The sequence below is a fragment of the Trachymyrmex septentrionalis genome, unplaced genomic scaffold, assembly GCF_001594115.1.
Source record: "Trachymyrmex septentrionalis isolate Tsep2-gDNA-1 unplaced genomic scaffold, Tsep1.0 scaffold13, whole genome shotgun sequence".
Lineage (NCBI taxonomy): Eukaryota > Metazoa > Arthropoda > Insecta > Hymenoptera > Formicidae > Trachymyrmex > Trachymyrmex septentrionalis.
The window spans coordinates 2,973,139-2,992,205 of NW_017304438.1; the positions used below are offsets into that span (position 1 = coordinate 2,973,139).

At 37.1% G+C, this 19,067-nt stretch overlaps 1 protein-coding gene across 11 annotated transcripts in view; it reads left to right on the forward strand.

Moving 5' to 3' along the window:
* LOC108756801 (protein turtle-like) overlaps window positions 1-19,067 on the forward strand; it is a 264,529-nt gene that overhangs the window by 185,880 nt on the left and 59,582 nt on the right. For 9 of the 11 annotated variants that reach the window (XM_018500862.1, XM_018500863.1, XM_018500854.1 and 6 more), the window contains 3 exons: window positions 12,096-12,223; window positions 13,311-13,484; window positions 14,226-14,551. In XM_018500862.1, coding sequence (XP_018356364.1) covers window positions 13,330-13,484; window positions 14,226-14,551 — 481 coding nt within the window. In that variant the 5' untranslated portion in view covers window positions 12,096-12,223; window positions 13,311-13,329. Of the gene's footprint in view, window positions 1-748; window positions 769-12,095; window positions 12,224-13,310; window positions 13,485-14,225; window positions 14,552-19,067 lie in introns of those variants that run through there. The other 2 variants (XM_018500858.1, XM_018500859.1) reach the window with 2 other exon arrangements.

A 19,067-nucleotide genomic window follows, 5' to 3' on the forward strand; every position in this document is an offset into this window, starting at 1 on the left:
TGGTACATATGCACGAATTCGGTACTGTTATATTTGTAAATTCGTAATTACAATACGAAATTTATTATATTCAAGCCATTAAATAACCAAGAATTAGTTGAAATTATTTGAAAATAAATAATACGATTTAATTTATGAGCTTACAGCTGTCAATAATTTTATAGATGCTTTTTATTGATTAAGCAATTAAGAATTAAATGCATGATTGAACGCATATTTAATTAACAGGCTTTTATTTATAGATTTTTCGTCAATGCCATAAAATAATTGTAGGCGATTTATTATAAATAAAATATTGTCGTTAGAATATTGCCATTTATGTGAAATAGCGAACGAGTGAATTAAAGATTATTCCAAAAATTTTCGCTTAACAATATTTATCGTGTATTTATCATATTGTTAGTACTTTATTAAATCCACCATCCATTTGAAATCGAATTAATAATTGTCTTTAGAAAATGTTATCGCATATCAGCTGAAAAATGTCATTTTATTTTTTTTTTAGTGATAGATAATGAAATATATTTATCCGGATATGTGTTTGGAATACATTAGAGATGGAACTCTACTCAAATTCCTTCCCATTCTTTTACAGGAAGATATTACAGAAATAGATCCGACCATCGCGCGCATAGCGAAAGGCTAAGACCATTCCGCGCGATAATAAAGGCGAGCGAGCGTATTTCGTCGGAGTGATATGAAATTCCGCGTTGCAATGCCGCGCTCGGCGCATGCGAGGCGTCCACATCACGCGACGGATGTACATATGTACGTATACATGGTGGAAACAGGGTGCACTTTTATTTTCTCGGTTTCCTCCTGTCGCCCGCCGTGCACCGCCACAGCGTCAGTTTTACGCGAAAATCGCACGAACCTCAACGAAAGCTCTCTTTCTCTATCTCTCTCTCTCTCTCTCTCTCTACCTTTCGGCCATTTTTTTGCTTCCTTCATAAGTAGAACCATGCACTATCGTGCGACTCGAGAACTCTTTTTCGCGATACACGTTGCGTTCCGCGACCGAAAAAATGACGGTCGTCGCACGTATCACGGCGCTTTCATGCCACCGGTCTCTCTGTCCATATAGCTATGTAATCTCCTGAGATTCGCGAAACTTTCCTCGTCTGAGCTCTGAGAAAATCACTCTTTATCACGGGAGAAGGGAAAGGGAATTTCACGTGTTTCTCTCTCTCTCTCTCTCTTCTCTTTCTCTCTTCTTCGTATGCAGAAATATCCATCCCGAAAAACGCGAGGAGTGATATAGAATTACTAAACGACATTCGCTAAATATAGCGTCTGTTGTGAAACTTTATTTATAAATAGTTTCGCAAATGTACTCTTTCATTTCGGATTTGTTTCAACTCTAGATTATTTTTCGCGCACACAAGTATTCAGTTGTTGCAAATTTTTTTATGTAATGTAATAGGATTGACGCACATATATTGGTCGGAAAATGGAAACGCTTCAAATTTTCGAGTGCAATAAAATACGATTGTGCACGTGAAAATTGGAAAGCAAAAACACTTTAAAGCCCAATAAAATACAATCGCCTGTGTTTAATCAAACAGACGCAAAGCATAATGTAACAGCACATTGAGAAGCAGTATATAATAAATATAAATAAAAAAATGCTTTGAAATATCATCAAGCTATTCGATCAAATAAAAGTGCTTATCAAGGAGAATACTTCGATTACAATGTTTGTATGAAATGTGATGTGATATGCCTGTACGATACTGGAAAATCTACTCCGTGGAGCGTACCGTGTTGCTAAATTAAACGAATTTCATGCACGACGCGACGTGCGTGCATATACTAACAGTAAGATTTCTTTTCTATAACTATGAACTTTCTTGCATTCAAATAGAAACTATTCTCCAGTTTACGTTTCTCATTCCGTAGGTGCGCAATGAAATCGCGTAGTTTCCAACTATTGTGACAACGTCTGGATAAACTTGCCCGTTAACTACAATTGAGTTAAGCGCCTCAACGTAGTACTAAGGCACGTCGATTTGACTTGCCGAGAGTTATCGACGTCTTCCTACGTCAATTCCAGCCAACGAGCTAGAATTTGCATAGAACATGTCGCACCTTGTTTGTACGCGGTCAACAACCTTGTATTATTCCTTGATCAACTTGTTATTCGCTTTTCTAGGAGGTAGGAGGACGTCTAAGTCCTAATTTATTTTATTACCTTCATTATCGTTTGCATTGTAGTGAAAATTGCCTGCAGAGAAAGAGCTATTTTGCTGAAGTATCTAAAAATTTAATTTGATATATAAATTGGAAAATAATTTCGTCGGACCAAAATAATTACGTAGGAAATTCAAGCATGATGAGCAATGCTGCAAAAAAGTTTTGACATTCTAGCAATTAATTTTGAGCGTGCTATATAATTATTTTGATGATCCAACAAAATTATTCTCAGATCTGTAGTTTAGCTAAATTTTTAGATATTCCAGTAAAATCAGTTTTTTTTTCTGCACGTAAATAAATGTATCTAAAAACGTTTTGTAAAAACCGTAGCTATGTTTTTTTTAAACAATCACGTATCGTATGTCACATAATACGATTGTATGAAAAAAATTTGTATCAAACAATTTTTTTCCTTTCAATTTTCTAACATCATACGAATGTTAAAAAGTACGGTACGACGCGAATCTTTTCTTAAATATCTTTAAACGTCGCGACGAGGAAGACGAAGAAAGAACACTCACTGGTTTCTTGGTTTAGGGGCGTTTAAAAGAGAATAAAAGACAGATGGCAGCGTGGACCGCAAAGCTACAGGGTCTTTCTGAGACGGCACGTTCTTAATGCCTGTACAGGAAGTTGCATTGAGGATATTACGGATGTTCATTTGCATAAAGCGAATTCCTCCTCCACCACTTTTCTATTGCGTCCCCCATCTTTTCATTCTCTTGCCTCCTGCTCACTACCTAACCGACGTCTGCTTCCTTCTACATCCGCTATCTGAAAGCACTTCCACTTTCTATTCCCTCTGCCCTACTATCTTGGCTCAGCACTCGTTGTTTCGCTTTTATACATCCTGCCCCTCTTCATTTTACCTTTATCCCCTCCCTCCCTTCCTCCCCCCCCCCTGCACTCCTACTCACCTTCACCACGTACTGCTTATCTACCCTTGGTGCCTCTCCAAGAAACTCGAATGCCTTCTCTAAGCTCGAATATCTTTTCTTAACTTAGTTCTTTAAGTTACTATTTTACTACTTTCGCCGTTTCCTCCATGGTATTTTTCTTGCCGTTATTCAACACTTTTATTGTTTCTCGTTAACGCTTTTGTGTTCGTTACCAGGCGCATCTCTGGCACTTCTCCTTTATTTTTCTGCATACGTTAGACTTTTATGCCTTCGTTTGCCTTTATTTTTCGCTTTCTTTTATCTCCTCTTTTATATATCCCCTTTCATATATCAGCGCTTTTATTACCCGCTCACTTCTCCTCGCGCATGTTATATGACTTCCTACTTTACTTATCTCCTTTCGTTTATTATCAAATACTAGTATTATCCTATCTCATTTTCGACATTATCACCAGCGAGTCCCTGTTTTAGACTCGTATCATCGTCACTGCTAACTCCCCTTATTCTCTTTGTACAGTCTTTTACTCCCCAAATCCTTATATTTTGCATCGCCTATGCATTCTATAAGACACTCGAAGTTTTGTCCTCGAGAATCGAGTTTTGTCAACGATTCTTAACCGTGCGGATGATACCCCAGTCGATGATTCCCCAAGGTGGGGGTTCCCCAAAAGGTAATAGAAAAGTCTAGTTGAAAGCGTAGGATAACGGAAATAAGAGATATATTTCACTGCCATGGGTCTGGTAAATTTTGCTGCTAGGTCGATAGACGATAAATAGAAGGCGAGATGAAATAATGCTAGAATATCGAGGTACAAAAACGACGATCCACGTACGATCGGGTAGGGACATAAATCAGATCTTGAAACCCAACGAATTTCAAAACAATAATACGAGATATGCGTGCGTCGATTGTCGTATTCACTAACTATCGCGTTATTCTATCAACTATTGTTTAACCTTGGACCACTTGAAGCCGCGAACAGAACTCTTGTAACAGAATTCCCGAAACCGTGCCATCGATTTCCGATTGAGGTGAACGATTTACGTACATTGTGCTCGGACAGCGCACTGCAAGCTTGGATTACAGTTCACGAGATTAAGCGCCTTTCCCTCGGCGGAATTCTCGGGGATCGATTATTTTTTCATTCGAGATCTCTTTCGAGATAGCCGGTTCATGCGCGAGTGTAAAGCTGTCTGCTATGTTCATTCGCAATGCTGGTTAACAATATATGATATTATATTTTTCACGTCGAGTTTATAGAAAAAATATTTTGCATTTGTATCTGAAACAGTCCATACAGGTCCTTGTTAAAATTTCGTATTGAATTTTTAACATATTCGAGTATTAACTTAATATAATGTGATTTTATGTTATTTATAGATTTTGTGTTAAATTGATATTCAGATTTCTTAAAATAACACAACTTATGAATAAGTGGACAAATAATATAAAAATAATGTGTTTTAAAACGTAAATTCTAAAATGAATAAATAAAATGTGTTAACGTATCATAGATGTTAATTTTATTGAAAAAATATACTTTCACAATTTGCTTACAAAGTGTGTCATTGTTTTTTATGTAACATTTTTTTACATAATATTTATGTTACTTTCTAATATATTTATCTTGTATTAATAAGGACTATAGATAGGGTGAAGGCTTGAAAAAACCGGGGGTTCTTTAGAATTTTTTTAAAAATATATAATAAAGTAATTTTCAATTAAAGTAATTTTTTTATGATGTCTTTATTCTATAAGTACTGAAGTACGTAAAAAAATTTTTTTACGTCTCGGTTACTAGAATTAAGCTGCTATACAAAGAGTACTTTTGCCTCATTGACAGTGAATCGACAATATATGCGCTGAAATAAAAAACTAAAAAATTATGATAGTAAAAAATGTAATATATGGCTATAGCCGGACGTAGGGAAATTACAAAATCGCAAAAAGTAACAAAACGGCGGACGTGTAAATTTTTTTTAATTTGGCCTTTTTTTGTTACAAAAAAGTTGAATAAAATTGTGAAATTTTTATTAATTAAAAAACGGCTATATCCGACGATAGAAGTAAGTGTTTTCTGAATAAAATTCAATTTACACCAAGTCAATAGATCGAATAGATTTTTTTTGTCAATCAGGTTGAAAGAAATGATTTTGAAAAAAATGCATTTGAAGTTTTACTTTCAGATTACTATATTGCACAAATTTAAATTAAAAAGTTTAAGTTACTCTTATTCGGCAATCCCTGGACCATACAATAGCTCTTCCGTATCTAAAAATCTTTATCGACGCCAGAAGCAGTTCTAGCGCTTAAGCGACTTTCGTGCGTATAAAAACTGCTACGCATTGTCGTACAAAAACTGCTACATCTCCGTCAATTTTCGGAATATCTCTTTAAAACTTGGCATATGTATTCTCGATACGAATATCTTTCAAAATATTACAAAATTAAAAAATTGATTTTTTGCCAAATTTCACTCTGTCTATAGCTCTTAAATTAATATAAAAACTATGAGTGGGACCTTTGGGACACGTGAAATATGTCAAATTTAATATATATTTTCTAACTATGTACATTAAAATATGTATTAAATCGCATTACATTCGTTTTCATTAATAAGACCTGATGGCTGTCTCTAAAAATTACAATTTCCAACGTACGCGGATATAATTATGAATGCTGCAGCGTGTATATTATTCTAGCGGATCGTAAAATTCGTTTATGAAGCTGTCATCGAGCATCAGTTTCAAAATTTCGCGAAATGAATTTTTTCAAAATTGATCTTGTCAGTTGGCAAATTGTACTATTTAATTATATGTAGCAGACACTTTTTAATACCACCGAGTGACCTCGGATTTCCCGTTTTCATCCCAAGATTCTAGCATCGACGAAGATCTTCTCGCTCGGGGCGAACCTTGGCAGTAATAATTAACATCCTCATCATCGGTGTAGGAGGACGTTCAAATAGATTCCGCGACGGATAGACATACCGTAGTGTATAACCGAACAGCCTCCAGGCCGTGCCAAATATACATACGCGTACACAAGATCATTCCTAAATGCCTTGCAGCGGATATATGCTGGAGCCAAGAAGATCTTCGAGAAGTTTGTGGAATGTACCGTTGCTGATTACAGCGATATATAGACTTATCAAACGTTTGCGAAATTATCCATGTCAGAATGCGTACCGTCAGCTCATTAAATACTCAATGCATTCGGTAAATCGTGCCTTTGAGTGGAACCAATCTGTCATCGATCACACAGGTCGTTAGGGAAAATTACGTCTGTGTGATTGCTATTAAAGTTATCCAAGTTATCCAATAAGACCAAAAAAAAAAAAGAAGAAAAGCCACGATTCCGAAACGCAATGCGAGAGTAGCCGATGGCGAGAAGTCGCAAAAATGGTCAATGACGAAGTTGGGCCAAGCCAATTTAGAAAGTTATACGTTTCCCGTCAAAAGACGACAATCCGCAGAAGTTGGACAACCGTGTAAAGGAACTTTTTAAAGAGCACGGTCGTTTGTCACGGTATATGACAAACTCTCCTCGAAAGTTAACGCGGATGATAATCAATTTAATTGTTACATGGGCCAGGGATGTGTCCGCGGGATGTAAAGTCGGCGTGTTTTTATTTCACTTTAATTTAAAATACATTCGCCCCGAATGTATTTTAGGGAAATAAAAGCATTAACATAGAAATTTCGCAATTGATCGGATTCGTTTAGACTGTCGTCAAAATTGAATTGTTCAGCTCAACGGCCACCCACGAAATTGGCCGTGAACATCCGGCGTAACAATTTTTCAAACGCGATTCACACGGTTGAAACTATTTTTATCATTTTAAACGCATGAGAGAGAGAGAGAGAGAGAGAGAGAGAGAGAAAAAAATTTTTATCTTTGTGACATCGATGAATACGTGATATCGTCGATTAATTTATTAAGTTTTTTTTCTACGTTTCCATATCTCGTTTTACGTGGTATTTATAATCTCAAGAGAGCTATGCGCTTTTAAATCACGTATTGCTTGCAATTTCGCATCGAACGAATTAAATGTAAAGCAAATCTGCATATATCCATGATTGTATTACAGACATATACGCACTACATACGTACGTACGGGACAAACAACAAAGATCTACAGTCGAACTTCCGGGTGCATGCATAGTTGTTCCAGCTGTACAGATGGAAGTTCGTGCGCGTCGTCAGTGAAATTGGCCGAAAACTTTCGGCAATTTAGCATACGCGTACGAGTAATTCACTCGCGTTCGTCCCGCGTATTGACCTCGGAAAATGTGTACGCAGTATCGCGAAATGTCGACGTTGAAACGCGTTCGACAACGGACATACAAAATGGGATCGAAAAATCGCGCGATACACACACACACACACACACACACACACATCAGTGCGCATCAATACTTTCCTCGCTTCCGGTTGCGTCAACCGAGACACCGATAATGAATGGAATCACATGGGACGTATAACCCTGCGCGAGCCAATTAGCCGACTGTTTCGTTTTGTTCGGAAATGACAGCGCATTCGGATGAAGTGGTGTAACGAATTGCATTAAGGACGGAAGCACAGAGTCTTGCATAACGCATAAGAAAATGAACCATTTAAATTCCTTCCTTTCCTTCCTTTCCATGAAGTGAAAGACTTTGATTGGTTAATTTTTTTACGCTTTATGTATTATGCAAAGGTCTGTGCTCCAGCCTTGAAGGCACAAAGGCGGATTGCGCGTTGCGGGAACAAAAAGGGACTCGCTCGTCGAGCAAATCGATGCCTGTCGATATCGATCCCACGTATTATTTACCGTGAACGACGTTCGAAAGTGACGAGATATCTATAATTCGTAAATAAGATCGATGGCAGTATCGCATTTCATGACTCGTCAGAAACTCGGACGAACAATAAATTTAATAGTGCGGAATGACGAGTAATCTTTCTGATTAGATTCTACCGACTAAGACTCTGCCGGCGCGTGGCTTACAAAACAGAATCGTTTCGCACAGTCAGAATTACTTCTGGGACTCGGGAATATTCGGGGCAGCGCGTATACATGGTGAACTCGATGTTGTAAAAGTATAAAAACTTACGCCGTGAAAATATTTTTCCGAAGCGGACGTGATGTCGTGAAGCCATTTTCTTATGTTTACTTTACGTTGAAATTTAAGCTGTCGACACATCCGATGCATGAACTCTCACGGTCGGTTCGATTTACAGCACCAGCAAATATGGGTGTTATATGGAGGGCTTCGTGAACAGTAGATCACTTCCTGTGCGGGAAAAGGATAACGCGGGACAGAGTGAGAGAGAGAGAGAGAGAGAGAGAGAGAGGGAGAGAGAGGGAGAGATAGGGAGAGATAGGGAGAGGGAGGAATTGGTCAGTCCCACCGGCTCGGTCCTAATAATCCAGGAACATGAAGACGAGTTATGACAGTCTGTGTCGCAGCCCCTTTAGTGAGCCGCAATTGCGTGGGCGACATGTGCCATTGTTCAAATAGTGCAATCCAACACCTTCTATCAGAACTGGTCGTACTATTCACTCCGACATTCCTCTCTTTAAGGTGACGACCGCGAGCGAGATATAGGTACGCTCGCCATCTACATGCTGGCTCGAATACTCCTCTTGGAAATAGTTCCGACTGCGAAATGACTTCATCTTGCAAGCCAGTGTACAATCGCGAAATCTAGTCTAAAGGTCACTCGTCATTCCGCGCTATTAAATCGATCGCGGTTATTCCGAGTTGCTTAAATCCATATTTATGAGAAAGACAATAAATATTCTCTCGCACGTAGCAAGTTGTTCTATTCGACTTATTGTCCGATCAATAAAATATATGGTCCTAGTTGTTAATCCTAGAATACTTGATACGTAAATTTTACATACCAGTGAGCGAGGTCATTGAGCTCGTTAAGCTATGTTTTCAGTGGAAATTCTATCTGCCATGCTAAAAGCTAGGATAAGTTTTTAAATATTTTGTCCATTATATATCAGTTTGGACTTCCTGATGGTCAATATTCTAACAGAGAGCATGATAGTGATTTTAATTTTTAAGCAATTTTTTATTTTATATACACAAAATTATATATTTCGCTTGTGTGTATGAGAAGACACACACACACACACACACACACACACAATTAGACTACATACTCTATATCATTTCAAGATTGAAAATTTATGCTTATTTTTTCCTTTTAATAATTAATTTTAATAATAATTATTTGTGATTACAAAAATCTAGATTATAAATATTTTGCCATTAAAAGTATGAAGTACATAAAAAACTTATGTCACATTAATTAAAAAGTAGAACCTATTTCCTTATACGTCAAATTTACGTATCGATTGGAATATTGCGTACTCAGTAGCGATAGAATTCTAGAATTGATAACCGAAGCACGTCAACATCTATAAAAAAAAAAGTTGAAACAGGACAAGTACAAATTAAGGATAAATCTGCAGAAAAAGTAATTCCTCATATCCCTGATCAAGCTGCCGACAATTAAATTTGCAAACTGATTCGGAATCGTGGTCTTCATTGCTCCAATCTCGGTCATGAAGTAGAAATCTCTAACCCACCGCCATCTGAGTTAGGATAGTTTGACGCGAGGTAGTAAAACGTGACTTTACTCTGGAAATAATATCGACTATAAAGTCGGAGATAGTAAGGTAACCAATGTCTGTTCGAAAAGTCAATTCTGGACGCGCTTTGACAGAAAATACTTGCGACATTTATCTCGTGCAATATCTCGCGAATCGTTGTTTTTGTAATACAAAAATATACGATTCCAGCATTATAACGCTCTGCGATATTCAAAAATAGCAAAATTATAACGCTCGCATGAGATACAATTAGCTATTTATGAAGCGATATTAAAAACCATGTTATACGGAACAAGTTTTGCAAATGGCAATATATACATGTATATTTCGCATAAATTATAATGCGTGAATAACAACGTTCGGCGAGAACATCATTAATCGATAATAATTGCGATGACACGTGTTAAGGAATTTAACTTCCACTTGCTATTGTATGAATTCTTAAAGGAAGTGCGAGCGTCTAATCTTCCATCTGGCTCAGCACTGAATGAATAACAACACCTGATTGATGTTGCAGCATTAGTAGCCGACGGTGATCATAAATAAGAGCGCTGTAAGCTTACGATGTAACTTTATCGCGGTATTCGCCCGCAGATTACTGTGCAGCATTACTATATTACTTATCCATTTAATGCAAAAATTAATTTCCCAGCTTCTTCTTCAGCAGAGATTATCCGTTATTTATTAAAGAAATACATTAAATTGATGCTCTTCGTTTTATCTATTATCTAATTAATTTTTTTTTTTTATTAAAATAGTTTTATCTCATATACCTAAATAAATGTATAATAATTCAGTCTCTGTAATATTTTAAGTCCAACATTTTGGGAATTGCTCCACTAATAACTTCGGATAAAAAAGAAATTCGTTTCATCATTCGTTCAATACGGACTCGGCGGAATCACCGAATGGGAGTGTCTAATATGCACCTGCTCTCTATCGGCAGTACAGCCGTTTTATTAGCAGAATGGTCGTAATTCCCGTCGGAGTTAGTATTACATGAACGTGCTCCGAATGAAGTAAAATCTTCGCGTATTGACGCACGATAAATAATCCGTGGGGGGGTGCCGGCGCGCACCATTATTCCGTGACCGTAATACATCGTATGCATATATCGTAATATAATTTGCATTAAATCGCGACTACTTTCTGCATTGAAGTTAAGCACTGCAGCATCAAATGCAATCCCCGCTAATTTACAATTCCATTGAATTTACCTATACAATCAGCGTTGTCGCACATATAATTATTATACATCGAATTATCAAAATATTTTTCGATTATTAAAATATATAGCAGTGAAATTTCGATGTTTCAGCAATCAATTTTATCGAAAATCGAATCCGACTGGAATATAAATTTGATGTATAGCGTAAAAATACATGGCGCGCTCGGATAGTACGGTGCAGCACTTGTAATCATTCGTGATAGCACTGAAAAGACATTAAAGACATTAAATTGGAACCAGCTGATTAAGTTATGGAACTCACGTTACATGCTCCAAGAGTTAGAAATATTTAATTTCTCGTGTCCCGGATTATTTAATGCTGCTCTATCTTTGCCTCTGCCAAGTCACGTGACAGCCACCTCCAAACGTGATATAATTATCAGTCTATCTTCGGAGCATTTACCTCTATCTAAGCAGTGCTGGAGGCCGGAACCCAAATTGAATCAATCAGGCTTGTATCTGAGCACGTATGTTGCTAATCGAATCGATTCATGTTTCGCCTATACGGAATTTCAACTATCTACCAAAGGATTCATTCGTCTGTACGTACACATGTATGGATACGCGGCCACACGTGTGCTAATGGTTATTGTACAAAGATATAACCATAACCACAGAATAATAGGCGACCGCGCAAATGTATAGAATAATGATTCATCCCTATGCGACAATTAATAATGCGCAATCCTTAAGAATTATATGTTTATTATGCGCATAATTATAGATTCTATTATACGTATAATTATATTCTATTATTAATGATACATATAATTATACATGTATATGTATCATTAATAATAAATTAATATAAAATATAAAACTACGATGAAATATTTAAGAATGTATTATGGACGTAATTTCTACAAAAAGTCATTGGAATTGGAAATGTATACTTTCCATATATACTGTAAAAAAGAATGCTGTATATATGTGAAATAGTTTAATAAGGTCAATTTATATATAATTTAACAATACATTTTTATAGTGAAAATTTTCTCACTTTATCTTAATTATTTTTTAAAAATACTTCTTATTGAAATAATTTTCGATCCGGATTCTATATCGCTACCAAACTTTTTGTATTACTTTCACACACAAATATAGAAAAATCTCTAATTTTTTCATTTTAATAAGGAATATTTTCATAATTTCTTTATATTGCAGGTGATGAGAGCGACACATTGCGGGGGTTAAAGTGCCTGTCGAAAACGGCGAGGAAGTGGCGAGGTTTGTAAAAATCGGCATCGGGGGCGTGCGATCCAGGCAGCGGTAGTGGTGGCGGAGCGGCAGGGGTGAGCAGATTTCATTTACGTCAATACGACAACAAAGTAGGATAAAACCGGATAAGTGAATCAAACCTTGTCTAAAGCTCGCTAAGCGTTGACTATTCAGACTCGTTTTCGTAAAGAGATGGATGTTCAGATACTCCACTGTCTTACCTTCTTAGTTTTTACATACAATGTATTTCTATTAATTCAAACATAATGCTTATACACTTAACGCGAGTTTTTTTTACTGTCGAGAACTTCATTGAGAAATCATCGCATCACGCAAATTGAAAATACAAAACCGATTCGAAAACTTTTGGAAGAAATTACACAGAAGAATACATGCTCTACGCAAATAATAATTACTTGTTTTAAATATTTTAGAAGTTCATTTATTCATAAATCATAAGTTCATTATCGAGATTTTAAAGTCATTATTTTAAGATTTTAAGCTTTTATTTTAAGAGCATCAAATTTATTCAAAATTTATTCTGAATTCTAATAAATTTAATATTTTAAGATTATTAAAATAATTATGATTTATGTGTGAATATTTTGCATAAAGTCACTTTTTCAATCAATTTTATGATATTCTTCAAATAAATTCTTATTTTGAATACATTAATTTTTCAGAATTTATGATAGAATTTTACATTTTAAAATTATTATCAAGAAAATATTTTTGTTAAAGATAATTGTTACTTAAAAGAAAAACAGTAAATTGAGTAATCATTTTTCTTAGTAATAGATATTTTTTTGTGTGTAAAATTCAAGTTATTCGATAACCCCCTTTCACGTACAGAAGAATTCAAAAGTATGAGATAAAATTTTATCATCAGCAACGACCCTTAACGCGAAATCCAAATCTGCACGTTGCATAAAATCCGTTATTTACTGTCATTCCGTGACCTGTCCACTCCTTTTTGCAGCGTGTTATAGTTTACTATAAGACGACTCCTTATTCGCCGCGGATACTTTTAGCTCGTGCGACATATTGAGCGACATGTTATTTACCGGCGATAGCTCACCTTCCGTGGGGAGGCCGGTTGATGATTGTTACTGCCGCGTGTGCTATAGCCATAACGCGGACGTCGACCGCTTATACCTGCAGGTACTATGGGAGCGGGGGTATGGGGGGCGGAGGAGGGCTACAAGCCACGGACCTCCGGCGAAGGCTCGAGTTCCAGTGTACCGGAGGAACTTGTTCGCAGGGTCTGCGGTCCCTAAGGCACGACAGCTACCATGCTACCGAGGAGAACGCCGCGTGTGACGACTACGAGGACAGGTAACTGATAGCGGATGTCGCGATGAGGAAGCTCGGTCTATTTATTCAGCGGTCAAGTCTGCTTTGCGCGTTTCTTCTATTAGTTATTTTAAATATAGCATCCAACGCGTGTGCAAAAGTGAAAAAAAAAGGAAGTAAATTTATAATTCATCCTTTTATTATTATAATAATATCACATGACATTCTGCATATAGATGAAAAAAGATGAAGGGAAGAATTTATAAAACTTGTGCTAGAAGATCTATATAAAATAACGATCATTACGATAAAAAAGCTCGTGAAACACTGGATGGAAATTATGTAAAAGAATATGTATTAATTAAAACACAGGCGTTTCGATCCTTCATTAGGATCACCTTCAGTTAAAAATTAAGCTTAATTAAAATTAATTAATAAATTAGTATTAATTATCACAGCATACGTTAAAACAGAAGAGATATCAAATTGATAAACAATTTATTAGTGCGATGTCACGTCCTGAATATATAATGCCTAAAGATAAAAATTCAATCAGCGTACGTCTTTAGTTATTTGGTTGAATACTTAATCGTGAGTTAAGAAAAATAAAACTTTCACAGACTTTCACGGGCTTTTTTATTCTAATGCTTTATTTTATTTGGAATCTTTGTCTTTATATATAATACTATTTATACAAAAATACTTTTAATTGGTGGTCAATAAAATAAGACATAAGTGTTGAGGTCGAATCGTTTATATAGTGAAAGAACGACTTTCACTTAGGAGGACTGACCACGAAGCGATCCTCGCTTCCGGTCAGCCTACCTGCACAGGCTGTCGACGATCGTACAGGCGCCAGGAGAGCGAAGCGGTTGAGAAAAGAGAGATTCTGAAGCGACGCATGCCCGAATCAGATGAGATCAGTGCGGTGTACCGGAAGCTGCGGCTTTGCCTGGGTCTTTTCGAGCACGCGAGTAAAAACGATGAAGCGGAAGAGGACGACGAAGAGAAGAGGCATCGGTTACGGTGGTGTCGCAGGGGCTTCCGGCGAATCGTGGAAGTGGCGACAAGAGCTCTGCTCCTCGGCATCGCGCTTCTTGTCACGCCAGGCAAGTATTCTATATAATATAACGCTATAACGTTATTTCTTTTCTATTTCATAAATCAAAGATCATGCGGGCATGAGATTACATTGTCGGAAATATATTCCCAGTCAGGGTTCTACAATCCGTCCAGTGTTGGGCCATAACCGTTCACGTACCTGGCTAAGTACTAGTATGTTAGATGATAATTTGGTTCCAGTATTGATAGATATTACTGGCCCAGTCATGGTTGACAGAACCATCAGTTGACAGCCGTAGTGTTGGCCAAGCATTTTTGTCGCAACTGCTGGCGACCTTGTGTACGAGTTTGCATAGAATTTATTCCTTTCGAGGCGCGAACTTGAAACAAGGACTCGTTTCGGAAATTCCTATTCAAATGTCTTAAAAACTACGTATAACGTATAACGTCAGAATCTTGTATTTCCTCTTAAAAACTTAGTTACCAATACCGTGAGTTGTTGCGTTACAAGCATCTTTGGAACTATGATAACGCGAGGTCCTGTCACATCCGAAAATCTCTTCATTTGTCCGCCGGTGCAATCACGCCAGTCTCGCGTTCGTCCCTCAATTAGCGGGGACCGCAAATTAGAATTCACTAGTTGGCGGGGTGGTCCGAATGGTCGCTAATGCCGTGGCGCCGTATCTCACGTAACGGGTCGTTGATTCTCAAATCCGGTGGACCATAGGCGGGACATCAGGATGGAGGGCTTGCGGCTCGTAATAGGACATCGACGGAGATCGACAAATGAAGCGAAATAAGCTAGCCGCACGATCAGATAACGGGTATCGGGCGATAATGCCAAGTGCTCCATCTCCTTAAGTCACGGAAGATGAAGCGAGTGGCGGGAGATAAGCTCAATTTTCGCGACTGTCTTTCGAAAGTAACTGTACTGCTCCAGGAGATCACTTTGCGAAGAGAAATAACTAAATACATCGCTACAACAAGCTTAAGGAATCAAGTTGCAAAAAAGCTCGTATATCTTAATCACAATTACATTTCAAGAAGGGCTTTTGGTTACGCAAATTATAATACAAAAATAGCTATATAAAAAAAATAAACGCTATTATCTATGATTAATAAACAATTTCTTTTATCATTACTTAATGACAACTAAGTAATCACGAAAATCGAATTCGTCAGAATTTTTTCAGCCAACGACAGACGCATCTGGCTAGTGTGGACCTCATTCAAACTCGCAATCTCAAATATTCTCTTTTGACATCACGCAGTGCGCGATCGATGCGTTTCAATCTGATAGAATTTCCTGTTGCAAATCGATGCGGCGTGAATACATCCTAAAAAGAGACTTTGCGAGGCTTTTATTAGTGCTTCGAGTTTATTTCGATATGCGGCAACTTGGCTGTACGATGGAAAATAATTCTCAGTGAAATGCGAGATATAACTGGAACATGCGAGAGACGAATGGACGCGATATCAGTTAACGATTTATAATAATGATATTTCTAGACTTCCGCAATGTTCTGAAATACGCAATACTTGCAAATTCTACAGTATTTTGAAATACGCGACGCTTGCGAATCATCAATTAGATTCAGATTGTAAGGGAGGTTGGCATATTGTACATTGTGAATCGCGAAATCATCACAAAAATTATAATTTAAATAAAACTAGTAGAATTTTAAAGCGTAAAACCACAGAGGAGTGCTTTTATACGGATCGCGTTCTGTTTTTACAATTATTCCGGTTGAAGTAACACTTTAAACCACAAGAACCTTAATCACGCTGTCGCAATGAGATTACTGACGAAGAGTAAAAAATAAAAAACGCGCGCGACACGCCCGCGTTTCAGATTTTTTTTTTAATATGCACGCACATTACACGAGAACCCTTATGACGCTCTCATCAGTGTGAACAATTTCATTAAAACTTTGGCCTCTCTTATACGAAGCCTCATCCAAAATGTATGCTTGACTGCATTAACGGCACGTATGTGACGGTTATATAAAAACTTGTATTATTCAACAATTTAAATACACATTCGCTACTCTAAATATATTAAATGTAGAGGATGTTCTGGAAATTATGATACAACTGGAAAGGAGATGATTCCTCATATTAAAGTAAATCAAATATATAGAATAAAATTTTTTCATATAAACACATTTCTAATAATTTTTCAATTAATACGATACATGAATCAGATAATATGTGTATATTACAAAATTAGATTAACATAGAAATATCGTCAATGATAGTTCGTATTGAGTAAATTCAGAAAATTGTGATTAGTTAAGTGTACTTCACGAATATTTGAACTCAATTTTATCGAAAACGATTTTATACGAAAAAATTTTATTCTATATTTTCCATTCATTTTTGCATTAGGAATCACTTTCTTCACGATTGTACTACGTTTTTCAGAACACATACATATACGCATACATATATATATATATATATATACGTACATTTATTTATTTATAAGTATGTATGTGATTAATTGCAACTGTAGTTGCAATGATTGCTTATTCGAGAAACCTGGCTTCTTTTTTATTTTTATCATACAGAGCACTTATGTATTATCAAACAGCGTCGCAACGGTTCGTTTCAGATGAAATGTTACGTGTGGGAAATGGTAAAAAATATATTAAATGTGTGGAAGTACGCGCTGAAATGCTGGACACGGTTGGAAACGTTTATCATAAATAAAGTAAATCTGGAATGGCGTTGCTTATAAAGTGTCGTTTTTAATCAAAATCAAACGCTCCAATTAATAATGCTGCGGTTATTCCGCGGTAGGCTTCATTAATTTTCGCGGCTGTGGTATGTACATTTTAACGCATATACGTAAGCAAAATAAAATTCGCGACGTGCATACGATATCGGAGTAAATCATTTAAAATATCTCAAATGAAATAATTGAAACAGGACACGCATTTTTGTACGAATTCCCTTAATTAAATTTTATTCCATTTTCCGATCTATATGTTATCACGTTAACGTTCCTATATTTAATTGATTCGAATGTATTTCGGCGCTATATTTAAGAATAATGTGACAATATATGCGTGAGAGATATTGTACCACCAACATAGGAAAATGCCAGTTTGGAACAAGTTGCTTTCCCTTTTAGGGGCTCCGTAATTACGATAAATTCCTCTTTAGTGTACAATAGCGTGTCCCGAGTGGAACGCATAACTCTATAAATTCCACGTACTTTACCTCTGTGTGTGTGTGTGTGCGTGTGTGTGTGTGTATGCATTGTGGGAAAGAGCGATTACGATTTCTTCCTCATAGCGACCATCAAAGCGTCGCGAATACCGAGCTATGAAACTTGTTATAAATGACGTGTCGAACCGAAGGATGTGTTGCCTTTGGCAAACCCGTTGCTCGGGAAAACCGCAAACCGATCGATCGACAGGCCTCAAGACACTCAACGACGGCATGACCGGCCATGATCGACATTTCGTGACGTCGTCGTCGGCAGACAATGTGGAGCACCGAGATTCCGCGCTGATACCCGCGCGTTTTTACGCGAATGACGCACGTGTCGTTGCATGGAGGTTCGCGTCGTGGTTGCATCCTCTCCTCGCGATTAAGTTTTTGCCGCGTTACTTTCACGTGCAATATCCCTAAATCGGCAAGTTTACACAAGTTTAGAGCGCAGTCATTAACGGATGGATTCTCTTCATTGGGTTCTATTTATTTTCAAAGGGGATTCTCGCGCGTAAATCGCGTGAAAATCGTAATAATCTGTTGTCCATACTTGGTGGCGTGTCCTTGGCGAAGTCGGGCCCTCAAAGCGATACTTCCATTTGCGCGAGAGAGAATTTTACCACCGAGTCCGAGGTACATTCACCGGTTTTTGTTTATACAAAATAATTAAAATCCATCTTTGAATCCTGAGCTCATTAAGGTAATAATATACTCGTTAGCTTCGCTTAATTGTTCTACCTTCCGCTTCATCCAATTGAATATCTCGTGCGCGGAGCTGCCTCATACACACCTGGCTATTTAGCTTACATGAGGTACGAGCTGATGGAACGGCTCGCTAATTTCACGCTTCGTTGCTATCTGAAAATTCGTTGGCGAAGATGAGAAGCTGCTTCGTGGGCTTGTTTTAACATTCTCGGTGGAGAAGCGCGACTAAACGTATCAAAATATATTAAGTTCTTGCATGATTTTCAATAAAAAAAAATTATGGCTGTAAGTGATTTATGTGTAGGATAAAATTAACATATTTATACGCGCGATTTATTTGAGAATTACCGTAAAATTTAGTATTTAAAATGTTTTACGTAGAATTTGTTAATATCTCCATTGAGAAAGAGCGAGAGAGTATCCGAAAGCGGGGGCTTTAATATTTGTTTCAGTTTGCAAAAAAGCGCAAGAGCGAGATATTTTATTTCGAAAGAAAATATTTCGCTTTCGTACCGAGTGGAGATAAACGAAATTTTTCGTGTTTCGCGTTCCCACGCAAACGGCTGCATATATTCCCCGCAGAATATTCAAATGAATTGCTCAATCTGTTTATCTCGTCGGGGGGGGGGGGGGGCAAAA